This window comes from Echiichthys vipera (genome assembly GCF_963691815.1).
Source record: "Echiichthys vipera genome assembly, chromosome: Y".
NCBI classification, from domain to species: Eukaryota; Metazoa; Chordata; class Actinopteri; order Perciformes; family Trachinidae; genus Echiichthys; species Echiichthys vipera.
Window position 1 is genome coordinate 9,250,198 of NC_139849.1, and position 12,355 is coordinate 9,262,552.

At 44.5% G+C, this 12,355-nt stretch overlaps 1 protein-coding gene across 1 annotated transcript in view; it reads right to left on the minus strand.

Moving 5' to 3' along the window:
• Positions 1-224: 224 nt before the first annotated feature.
• Positions 225-12,355, minus strand: part of LOC310966176 (bromodomain and PHD finger-containing protein 3-like) — a 48,197-nt gene continuing 36,066 nt past the window's right edge. Inside the window, exons 10-13 of the mRNA XM_083940029.1 lie at positions 6,864-6,952; positions 6,591-6,688; positions 6,186-6,340; positions 225-6,088 (exon numbers count right to left, since the gene is read on the minus strand). Of these exons, the coding sequence (XP_083796155.1) occupies positions 5,905-6,088; positions 6,186-6,340; positions 6,591-6,688; positions 6,864-6,952 (526 nt within the window). The 3' untranslated portion in view covers positions 225-5,904. The remainder of the gene's footprint in view (positions 6,089-6,185; positions 6,341-6,590; positions 6,689-6,863; positions 6,953-12,355) is intronic.

The window sequence follows — 12,355 nt, forward strand, 5'->3', positions numbered from 1 at the left end:
TTGCAACCCCCATGTGAGTCCTCTCCGCAATTCCCCCAGCACTCATTCACAGCTTGACTGACCAAGGATTTACATCACAGACTAAGTATACTTACAAATAAAGAGGGAAAACCCTGGTTATTTCCCACAGTGGATCTGGAGAAGGCATATGACCGGGTCCCCCGCGAGATACTGTGGGAGGTGCTGCGGGAGTATGGGGTCACTTCTGTGGGCCATCCAATCTCTGTAAACTCAAAGCGAGAGCTGTGTCCGGATCCTCGGCAGTAAGTCGGATTTGTTACCGGTGGGGGTTGGCCTCCGCCAGGGGTGCGCTTTGTCACCAATCCTGTTTGTGATTTTCATGGACAGGATATCGAGGCGTAGTCATGGTGGGGAGGGGTTGCAGTTCGGTGGGCTGAGGATCTCGTCTCTGCTTTTCGCAGATGATGTGGTCCTGATGGCATCGTCAGTCAGTGACCTTCAGCACTCACTGGATCGGTTCACAGCCGATTGTGAAACGGCTGGGATGAGGATCAGCACCTCTAAATCTGAGGCTGTGGCTCTCAGCAGGAAACCGGTGGATTGTTACTCCAAGTAGGGAATGAGTCCTTACCCCAAGTGAAGGAGTTCAAGTACCTCGGGATCATGTTCACGAGTGGAGGACGATGGAGCGTGAGTTTGGCCGGAGAATCGAGGGCGGTGTTGCAGTCGCTCTACGGCACCGTTGTGGTGAAAAGAGAGCTGAGCCGGAAGGCAAAGCTCTGGATCTACCGGTCAGGAAACTTGGTCATGAACGAAAGAACGAGGTTGCGGGTACAAGCGTCTGAAATGTGTTTTCTCAGGAGGGTGGAGTAGAGCCGCCGCTCCCTTGCATTGAAAGGAGCCAGTTGAGGTGGTTCGGGCATCTTGTAAGGATGCCCCCTGGGCGCCTCCCTAGGGAGGTGTTCCAGGCACGTCCAGCTGGGAGGCGGCCTCGGGGAAGACCCAGGACCAGGTGAAGAGATTATATCTCCACACTGTCCTGGGAACGCCTTGGGATCCCCCAGTTAGAGCTGGTTAATGTGGACCGGGAAAGGGAAGTTTGGGGTCCCCTGCTAGAGCTGCTGCCCCCGCAACCCGACCCCGGCTAAGTGGTTGAAGATGAGATGAGATGAAGTTATACGTTTTAAATTTTTAAATTTGAAAGTCCCCTGTGGACAGGGGCAGCAGCTAAATTTATTTGGGCAACCTAAAATAAGCTCACATAAAGAAAATCTATCAGTTTGACATACACAATATTTAGAATATATTCACCGCCTCATATTGCCACCAGACAGCCCTTCAACATCCCCAGCTGAAGCAATGGCCAACACTCGGACCGTGATGATTTTCTTCACAGAACATGTAATGATGAACACACCGTAAGAGCTGAGTGGAAAAACAAGCAAAAGCTCAGCCCTGTTTAAGTTTATGCAGAGGGAACTAAAGCCGTTTAATGCCCTCATCAAAGCCACCAGACTCCATTCAGAAAATCAGTCATTTTACCCCATGGACCATGAGGGTTGCTCGTCTACCGCTGCCTTGATTGGTCAATTTGTATATACTATTGATAATACAACATACTGAGTTGAGCAGGTGGAACGTTTATAGACAGACACACACAGGCAGTTGTTTCAAACGGCATTTATTCTTGTGTGAGAAAATATTGTCCCAGGCAGATAATAGATCTTGCAGTACAATTCAAAGACAAGATCAAAAATCTTGTAGACTAGTGCGATCACTGCTGCCTAGAGCCACCTCAGTACTAGAGAATATATTCTGAGCTGTTGGTGAATACCATCACGATTAAAAAGAGCTACTTAGCATCATACATAAATCTTTTCAATATTTTACTTTTTAACTCTCGACTACCACAAATTATAAATTAAAATCTAATTTGATCTTTGCATTCCTTAAATTACTTCATGTAAGCCAATATAAACATATATTTACATATTTACAAAACTATACACATGCACCTTTACTACACTGAGTCTGTATTCATATGTATATGCTGTACAAACACACAAGTATTTTGCCAGATATATGGCTCCAGGCAGGGGCGGAGTGGGACACAAAAATCCACTGGGACGAGTGGGGGCTAATTCGCAACAATGTCAAAGCTTGAGCTAAACGTTTTCCTGTCAACTCACCTGCATCACTAGTTGACGCCTGGTAGTTTCGGAATAAATCCGTGATTTTTGACCCTTTTGATGCACTTTCCTCGAGCATCCGCTTCTTCTTCATTCTGGCCTTTTCAGCCCCTCCTTTCTCCTTTCTCTTCTTGCCCTCCATCAGGTGTAACTGAGCGAATCAAACACGCAAATCCAATTCCTTTTCCACTATAAGAAAATCCTCTACTCCAACCTTGCCCCTTTCTCTCTCTGTCTGACAGCTGCTCATTCATCCCTATTCGTTCATTGGATAAACGCGGAGCGATCATTGGAGCGATACGCAGTTCCCATTTCCCATGAGGCTTTGCTCTGACCATTCTACATTAATTTATGAATAAAAAAGAGAAATTCAATCGTTGGCCATTTTATATTTGTGGTTATGAAAGTTATGTAACCTCTGGATAAAAATAATTAGATTAAGATAGGAGGCTAAACAAAAATCAGTAGGCTGGATTAATGAGAGTGACACTGTAGCAACCATGAGTGAGATGTAGAGACATAACAAGTGTTCTATATAGTGGTTGGACTCTCTGTATTTACGTTTTTTATAGAGATTTGTGAGGTATTCACAGGAACGTGCTTGATTCTGAAGAGTTTTAACTCAATGGGCTGGTCATGAAACTCACACAGCTGTGCAGGGCAGTCTGTCGGCTGGTTCACTTGAGCTTATTGGCCACCGGCCGACTGGGAAATCTCCCGGTTGTCCCGATGGCCACTCCGCCCCTGGCTCCAGGAGTCATCTGTCCAACAAGTTTTATTTTATTTTTCTAAATAGACAGATTGGCTGCACGGTGGTGTAGTGGTTAGCACTGACGCCTCACAGCAAGAAGGTTTCAGGTTCGCATCCCGGCCTGGGCCTTTCTGTGTGGAGTTTGCATGTTCTCCCCGTGTGTGCGTGGGTTTTCTCCGGGTACTCCGGTTTCCTCCCACAATCCAAAGACATGCATGTGTTAGCTTGATTGAAGAGGTGTGTAGGTGTGAATGGTTGTGTGTTTATGTTCGTCTCTATGTGCCCTGCGATAGACTGGCGTCCTGTCCAGGGTGTACCCCGCCTCACGCCCGATGTCAGCTGGGATCGGCTCCAGCACCCCCCGCGACCCCGACCCCGGGATAAGCGGTTGAAGATGAATGAATGAATGAATAAATAGACAGATTGTGCTTTTCAGCCAGGTAATTTCAGCCAGATCTGCAAATGGCAAGTTCTTAAGGTGAGAGACTGCAGTAGACCTTTTCATAACCAAAAAATTATCAGCTTCACCTTTTGTAGTAGCTGCATCTGGTACTCCAGAATTCTAGTATCATAATACAGTTTCACAATATGGAAAAATAAGTAAAAACCTCTAAAGTCCCACCTACAGTGCATCATAGCTGGACTAAAAGATCAAGAATGTTTGCATCAGTAGCCAATATCACTATCTTTTTTAATTATAAACATTTCTTTGACAGCCATCTTGTTAAGCCTGAAAACCAGACGAATCGCCAAGCTCATGTTTCATTTGCCCTGGCAGATACGTCTGGATTCCCAGCAGGCCCTTGCAGAATTAAACAACCATCTGTCATATGGGGGTGGGTTTGAGATGATGACTCACAGAGTAGGGTCAGCGTCCTGTAAGTTCATGGGAATCAAGATTCTCTTACTGTATTTCCTATTTCTTGCCTAAAAGCCATTTAGTGTACCGTTTAGCGACCATTACAGAAAGTTTCACAACATTTTTTTCCTGCTTGACAACGGACCAAGCACCACCCCAACTTGCATGTCCCTCAGCGCTGAGTTGTTTGTTGCTCTGATTGGTTGTAGATCTATTCAACTGCATTTGAGAATTAGTCTGGCGATACCAGGTTATATCTTCTTTTAGCTACTGAGCAATTCTCAGAATCGTTGACTAAAATGGGTACACACATTTCTGGGAGTGAAATGGTTATGCTTCACCACTGAGAAAATTATTTTTTGATGGCAAAAGAAAGTAAAACCAAACATCTGTGGTGTCCAGATATGACGTGAACATTAAGTGGGACTTTCACACTTCATTTAACCCTGACATTTCAATGGCAAATACAATCTAAATATGATTTGAATCAAGACAATCCCTTTGATGGTTTAATATTTACACTTTTTTCATCTACAGTACCTGTAGAAAGTCATGATACCCTTTTGAAAGTCACTTATTTTTGTTTTACAGCCTGAATTGCTGGAATATTGTTCCAGCGTGATTTACATATTTTCCCTTACAACTTCCAAGTGAAATAAGATTTAATAAAAAATGAAAAAGTAAAACAGCAGTGTTGGAAAAGTTCCAACAGTGCTTCAGAATAATATCAGCTGTTCCTTGAGGATTCCACTCCTAGTAGAGCATGGTAACACAAATAATTCACCATGGTTGGAAAGATGCTTTCAAAAGAGCTCAGGATAAAGTTGGGGATAGGCACAAGTTAGGAGAAGGATCTAAAAAGATTTCAAAGGCTTTAACCTTCCCACTGAGTACCGTTCAGAGTATTGTCCAGAAGTGGAGGCATATGGATCCAGCCAGACCTGGCCTAGATTGGGCCGCCCCTCCAAACTGGATGACCGAGCCAGGAAAAGATTGATCAGGGAAGCTCCCAAGAGGTCCATGGTGACCTTGAAGGAGTTACAAGTCTTAATGGCAGAGGTTGGTCGATCTGTGCATGTGACAACAATTTCTCAAGTTCTACATGTTTGGCAGGGTGGAGAGAAAGAAGCCTATTCTGAAAAAATGTTACATTGAGTATCCTAAGAAAATATAACATATTAAACATATTAAATATTCTGGTTCCATGTGGCAAAAGGTTTTATGGTCAGATGAGACCAAATTTGAACTTTTTGGGCTGAACTCAAAGCCTGGGCTTGTTTATCTTCAGCAGGGACTGGGCAGTTGGTCGGGTTTGAAGGGAAAATGGATGCTGCCAAGTCCACCCAAATACTTGAGGAAAACCCTTGCCCCTCTGTTAGACACTTGAAAATGGGCAGATGGTTCACCTTCCAGCATGACAACGACCCAAAACACACCTCCATAAAAACAACACAGTGGCTAAAGGACAGGAAGGTGAATGTCCTAGAGTGGCCTAGTCAGAGCCCTGACCTGAATCCTACAGAACATCTGTGGATGGACTTGAAGAGTGCAGTCCATCACCGCTCACCACAGAATCTGACTGAACTCCAACAGTTCTGCAGGAAGAATGGGGAAATATTTCCCAATTTAGGTGCACAAAGCTGGTAGAGACAGATCCAAATGCATCTAAAGCATGAGGTGCCTCCACAAAGTATTAAATCTGAGGGTCTCATCACTTTTCCAACACTGCTATTCTAGTTTTTTTTTTTAATGAATTTTCAGCAATTCTGGAGAAAAAAAAATATCACTAGAATGTTTTAAGGCAAAATGTGTAAATCAGGCTGGAAAAATATATCTTTTTTGTGTTACCACTTCAGGCTGTAAAACAAAAAAATGGGCTATTTCAAAAGGGTATCATGACTTTCTATAGGTACTGTGGTTGTGTAAAATCTTTTACAAAAATGACATGTATAAATTAACAAATGAATCTAGGAAAATGTCATAAAGCACCTTTTTCTCAATTTTTTATAAATCTCAGCAACAGTTTTATGCACAAAGCCTTCAAATACGACCAACTGTTGTCTTACTTCCCCACCTTTTTAGGGCATTGATGAAGCGTCTATACATATCACCAGACAGCCTGGTAAAATCTTGAAACTACAATTTTATATAAAATTGGAGGGAGTGAAGTTCACATTTCCTCTCACATGGTTTAAATGTACCATGGCCCGGTCGTATGCAGTGTGTACAGACTTGCGAATACTAGGTTTCTTGCCTTCCATTAAGCGCAGTTTGTCTACAGTGTCGTCCAAACCCAACGGCAGCAGTTTGTTCCGAGGGAGCCATTGCCTGAAAATCAGGAGACATGATTTTCAAAGTGACAAAACTGCTCCAGGTTGTTTTAAAATTAAGCATGAGGTTTATAGCCCCCATGTATGAATCTTACCAAGTTCTTTTGGTGTCAAAGAAGAGCACTAAGAAGAGCTTTTGGCCTTCTTCCGTTGCTCGCCATTCGCCCAGTTTGAGCACCTCCAAGGGAGGCACTGGAATGGGGATGCCGTTGTGAAGAAGCCCTTCTTGGGGCATGTCTGGGTCAACAATCTGTAACAATGAATTATTTAAGTTAAAGTTGATTGAATGATCACGCCCTTCTATGGGATACAATGAGACCTTTTTCTTTATGTCAGCTCTAAGACTTAGGGCGCACTTTCACTTGCCATTCGTACCGTGCCGAAGCACAAATAACGGCTAAAGTCAGTGTCGTGCCTAGGCACGGAAGGATTATCTGAGCCAAGTGTTAGTGCACCCTAAGTATACACACCATAAAGTGCAACATCAAAAACATCCTCACCATTGCTGGGTATGATGGATATCCTCTGCATTTGGCCCAAACTAGGTCCAGAGGTCTGAGCTCAGTCTCACTATCCAAAGACAGAATTGTAGACTGTCCTGTGAACAGGATATTACAATACACACAATTTATTTGTATTCAGGACACCTCTTGAGCCCAAACTTTATTGCTCATAAAATTCTTTGTGTGCAGAGTCTTACATTAAGCATCCAATAAAACAGACAAAAACCGAAGCATTTTACTGAATTCTGACTGCCTTTGCGTAATACACACCAGACCCACAGATGTCTCCGTTCTCGGTGCCAGGAACCTTTGCCAATGCAGGTTTACCACGACTTTGCTTAGGTGGGGAGACACTACAGCTGTAAACAAGTAGAAAGAGAAGCACGAGAGGTTGGGGAATTTTAAATCAAAGCACAATTTATGGTGAGACTATAGCTACAATTCAATGGCAAAGAACGGGCCTCATACAAGAACAAGTTTGTATTCTTATGCTAAACTTCTTACTTTCTTCTATGGAGTTTGCTTGTACAAGTGTTCAAGTTGGATTCACCAAACTCTCTTGGCTGCACAAACTTGTCATAAATAGCTTGTTTCAGCCTGATGAATGTCACCTGTTTATGACAAACTGAGATTTGATCGTTAGCATAACGGCTCTAAAATTGCCATATACAAAGGCGACCTGTTAAGACTCCCTATGTAGAAGTTTCATTCACAAAAAAGATTTTCACACAGCTCAGAATTAATGGCACAATGAAGTATCTAACTTTTTACGATTATTAGACTTATACTTCCCTTTATTGATCCTTTGGGATGAACTCCTGCAAGGAAATTGAGTTTCCAGCAGCTTACAAAAACACAAGGGAGTTGTAAAAAATACAGTAAAGGATAAACAATAAACTCTTAGCTAAATAAATACAGGAAGTATAAAAAACAACAACAGTAAGCAATAAACTCTTAGTCAAATATATATGAGGTAGATGTAAGAATACAGGTCAAATAAAATTCACAGAAAATTAAATTAGATAAGTAAAATGTAGAGTAAATGTATAAGATAAAATATGTATGACTGTATATGACAGAAATGAGCAGTAAGTTTAAATTATTGCACTTAAGTGGTGGATAAAGTTATTGCACAAAAAAAGAAAATAAGGGTCCAGGGGCCTCATGTACTAAGACTTGCGTGGATTTCTTACTGAAACATGGCGTACGCTAGAATCCAGAAACTGTCGTACGCACAAAAAAATTCAGATGTATCAAAGTGTGCGTAAGCATGGATCCAAGCACTTTTCCTTTGTACATCCCAATCAACGTGGAATTGAGCGCACATGCAGAAGTGCTAATCTCCTCCCTGTCCACGCCCCAATTTACATATGCAAATCAATGTAAATAGGGCCTGCACCGGGGATTCCCTCTCTGCAACATCAGATTTAAACGATGAGTAAAGGCAAGAAGCGCAACTTCAACGAGTCTGAGCTCAAAATTTTATTAAATGAAGTGGAGACCCGAAGAGCGGTGTTATTTGGTAGCCTCTTTTCAGGGATAAACACAAAGAAAAAGAAATTTGAGTGGGAGTGTGTGTGTGAGGCAGTGAAAGTCGTGGGGTCGGAGCAGCGCACAGCCACTGAAAAAAAAAAAAAAAGGTCCGACGTGAAGGTGGAGGTGAAGCGGAGGATTTCGGCCCACCGCCGAAGTATCACCGCAACGGGCGGGAGGACATGAGGGGAGGAACTGACCCCCTTTGCTTATTGTGGAGGACACAGCTCTAAGCGGAGTTGTGGGGGCCCATGAAGGCGACACAGATCATCCTCAAGGTAAATATGTTAAACTTAGAAATGTCATTATACTGGTCGTACAATAGGCTGCTCACATTACACATGCTCGTGCGTTAAGTTGCCAGGATATAAACACATTGAATCATGTTTTATTATTATTTCTCAATAGACGATGAGACAGGAGAGGGCTTCTCCCTCTGCACCATGCGCACCGGCGACTCCACGCCAGCTGCTGACGTCCGCCCGACTGGCCCGAATTGGGAGGAAATAGTGAGAGCAATCCATGGCGTCAGTGATCATCTAGATCAATGGTCAATGCACTGGGAGATATTTGTCACGCAATAAATGCACTTAAAAAGTAAATTGTGTCCTTGCCTCTTTACATCGTTGAAATCAGATGCTGCCAGGCCCGTATCGCTTCGCGGGGTGGGTCGAGGTTGACTGGTCCGGCACCCGGTTCCTCTGGTGGGGGGATGTGCTCTGGCAGTGGTATGCTATGGCGGTTTCCCAAGTTGTGCAGGACACCGCAGGCCAGCACCATGCGGCACACCTTCTCAGGTGTGTACAGCAGCACCCCGCCCGACCTGTCTAGACAGCGACAGCGCCAGCGCCCCTTCAATTTCTAAAGATATATATATATATATATATATATATATATATATATAGATATCTATATATATAGATATCTATATATACATATATATACAAACAGTATAATCACACTACTGTTCGTGGGAAAACAAACAGGACAAAACAACTTCATTACAAGGATTGACAAGACTGATCACACTTATATTAATGACTGCAGAGGTGCGCCGTGGCTACTGCAGTGTGACATTTCCAACTTTACGCACGCGTTTATTGAGACAAATACTGAACACAAGGAGACAAAAAAAGGCTTACTAGATAGCTCAGCCACTATATTTTCACCAGGGAAAAAACAAATACACATATTTGAATGCACGTGCCCAAACGGGCATTCGGCTGGTTTAAATTCGGGGCGTAATTAAACTGATAAATTATTTACTCACCGAAAAGCCACCCATCGGAACGGACAACCCCTGGCTCCTGGCTGTGTGTCGCTCTAGGGCTGGCCGCAGCCCTGCGCACAGCTCCAGTAAAACTGGCCTCTACAACCTGAAACGACTCATGAGCCAGTTATCGTCATTTGCCAACAGATCTTCCCGCTCTCTAAACACCCTCTCACGTATGATATAACCATTTGCGATGTCTTCTAACGAGGCCAAGGCTGCCATTGTTAATGCCATTTTTCATTACTTTGCGCATGCTTTTCTCTCCATCCATATGATTGCAAACACGTGTGTGTTAATTGTCCATTAATGTGTCTCTGATGTGCACATTACACTGAGGATGAATTATTTTCACATAATTAACAGTTTCCCAGCATCACCTCTAAGTGTCGCCAACGAAACAATAGCTGTAGAAACGTCAGACGACAGCCATGAAGTTTGCGTGGCGCACTGCACATTTCCACGGTCATTTCACTTTTGTTACATCTGAACGTTGGCGTGGAAAATGCTGTACGCCACGTTTTTGTGCGTACGCAACATTGATACATGAGGCCCCAGGTCTGTAAGGGTAGATTATTAATTGCACAGTGAGTGGCTCCCACTCCTTCTGTCCTCTTTATTTCCTCCTCCCCCTGAGTGAGGAGTTGTAGAGGATGATGGCCTGAGGGACAAAGGAGTTCTTGAGCCTGTTGGTCCTACACTTGGGCAGGAGCCGCCTTCCACTTAACAGGCTCCTCTGGTTGCTGATGACGGTGTGCAGGGGGTGGCTGGCATTGTCCATAGTATCCAGCAGTTTGTCCAGTGTCCTCCTCTCTGCCAACGGCACCAGTGAGTCCAGTTTCATGCCGACCACAGAGCCGGCCCGCCTGATCAGTTTATCCAGTCTGGGGGTGTCCTTCTTGGATATGCTGCCTAGCCTCCAGTCTCCATGTCGGCAGTGAGGATTCCCTGCTGAGGATCATGCATATTCTGGCCAGCGTCGCAGCCAAGACCGAGCCCTGCGCTACTTTTATTAAATTCTCCTCTTCAGTAGTCTCGGATACACTTTATCCGAGCCTTCTGCTTTCCTGGGCCGGAGCTTCCTCAGCTGTCCTCTGACCTGGTCTGTGTGATGTGAAGCGGGGATTGTGTCGAGGTGGAGGAGGATGGGGGGTGTTGTTGTGGTGTCGGGGGGGGGGGGGGGGGGGGGTGGGGGTGAGGTGGGGGGGTGTGTAGAGGGAAGGAGAGATGGCTGCAGTGAGGGGGGGGGGGGGGGGGGGTTGAGGGGGACAAGGGCTGGTTAAACCTGTTGAAGCCATTCAGCTTGTTCGTCCCCTCTGTAGCTCTGGTCTTTGTGTTGTGACCTGTTATGGTCCTCACACCTTCCCAGACCTCCCTCATGTTGTTCTCCCTTAGCTCACCCTAATGCTCCACCTTTCTCCTGTAGCTGTCCTTAGCTTCCCTCCTGCTGTGCTGCCTTCATGGCCTCCCTGTCCCTGCTCCTGAAGGAAGCCTTCTTTTTGTTGAGGACAGCCTTAACTTTCCGCGTTACCCATGGTTTGTTATTAGGGTAATAGCGGACAGTCTTGACAGGGGAGACCACGTCTGCACAGAAGTTCAGGTACTCCTTCAGACAATGTGTCATCCCCTGGGGGTATACAGTGGCTGTAGGTGAACCAGGTTGTGATCAGACTTCCCCAGTGGGGAGAGTGGGGTCGCTCTGTATGCATCCCTTACATTGGCATACAGGAGATCAATTGTCCTGTTGTTTCTGGTGGGACAGACTACAACCTAATGAAAAACAGCCAAAGTAGAGTCCAAAGTTGCATGATTAAAGTCCCCAGAGATGATCATGAATGCCTCAGGGTGCTGTGTCTGCAGCCTTGCAGTGACTGGGTGGATCTTGTCACAGGCAGTGGCTGCGTCCGCTCTCAGAGGGATGTAAACACAGACGGTGATCACGTGACTGAACTCCCTCGGCAGATAATGCGGCCGTGTGAGAAATAACCAAAGACTGACCTACCTTATTTATCTATGAATGTAAATCCTTGATTATCATAACAGTCAAGCTGAGAATGACTGCTGGGGGGATTGTAGATAGGAGTCACAGGGGTTTGCAAATGGTGACAAACGGGGGGTCGTAAACACTGATAACACCCACTGGGGTCATAAATATGGGGTAGTGTGTTTTGATTGCTTTGATGTGCCTGTAAGGATCTTTTGATGTAATGGTATAAATGTTGAAGTGACTTGAAGAGAGGCAGAGATTATTGAGACCCGGCTGTTGGTCTGATCTCTCCTGTCTGCAGCAGTATTTAGTAAAGACATGATTTGAGAAACACTGAGGACTCCAGAGAATTTCTTTCACATTTGGCGACGAGGATGGGATTGGACGATCTGCTGATCAGGCTGAAGGTTAAACCGGTAAGGAAAAAGTCCGCTCCACCAAAGGAGGACAGGATTCCGCCTGATGTCAGGAACGGGTGCTGGACAGCAGACGCTCCATCCATTTTAAACGTGAGTACAGTGTTTTTTAGATCAGATCTCGTGTGTAATTTTGAAGACAAGCTTCATTTACTTGTGGGGTTTTGAAGCTCAAAAAAGGGGTGTAAACCTAGGCGACAGTTCAAGAACCTGTGTGTGGTCTGCTGTCAAGATATTCTGTAATTCCTGTGAGTTTGAATATAAGGTCCGACGAGTCTATTTGTAGAGGTCGGACCGTCTTCATATGTCCTTTGTGGTTTTGAAGACTAGTTTCATTTTCTGTGTGATTTTGAGGCTCTGAGAAGGCGAGGTATCCTAGGTGACAGTTCGAGACAATGTGGTCAGCTGTCTGATATTCTATAAATCCTATAGGGTTGAATATCGAGGTCCAATGAGTCCCGTTTGGAGATTGGACCGTCTTCATATTTTCTGTGTAATTTTATTTTGTAGAACTAGTTTAATTAAAAATATATATATATGAACTTAAAGCTATATA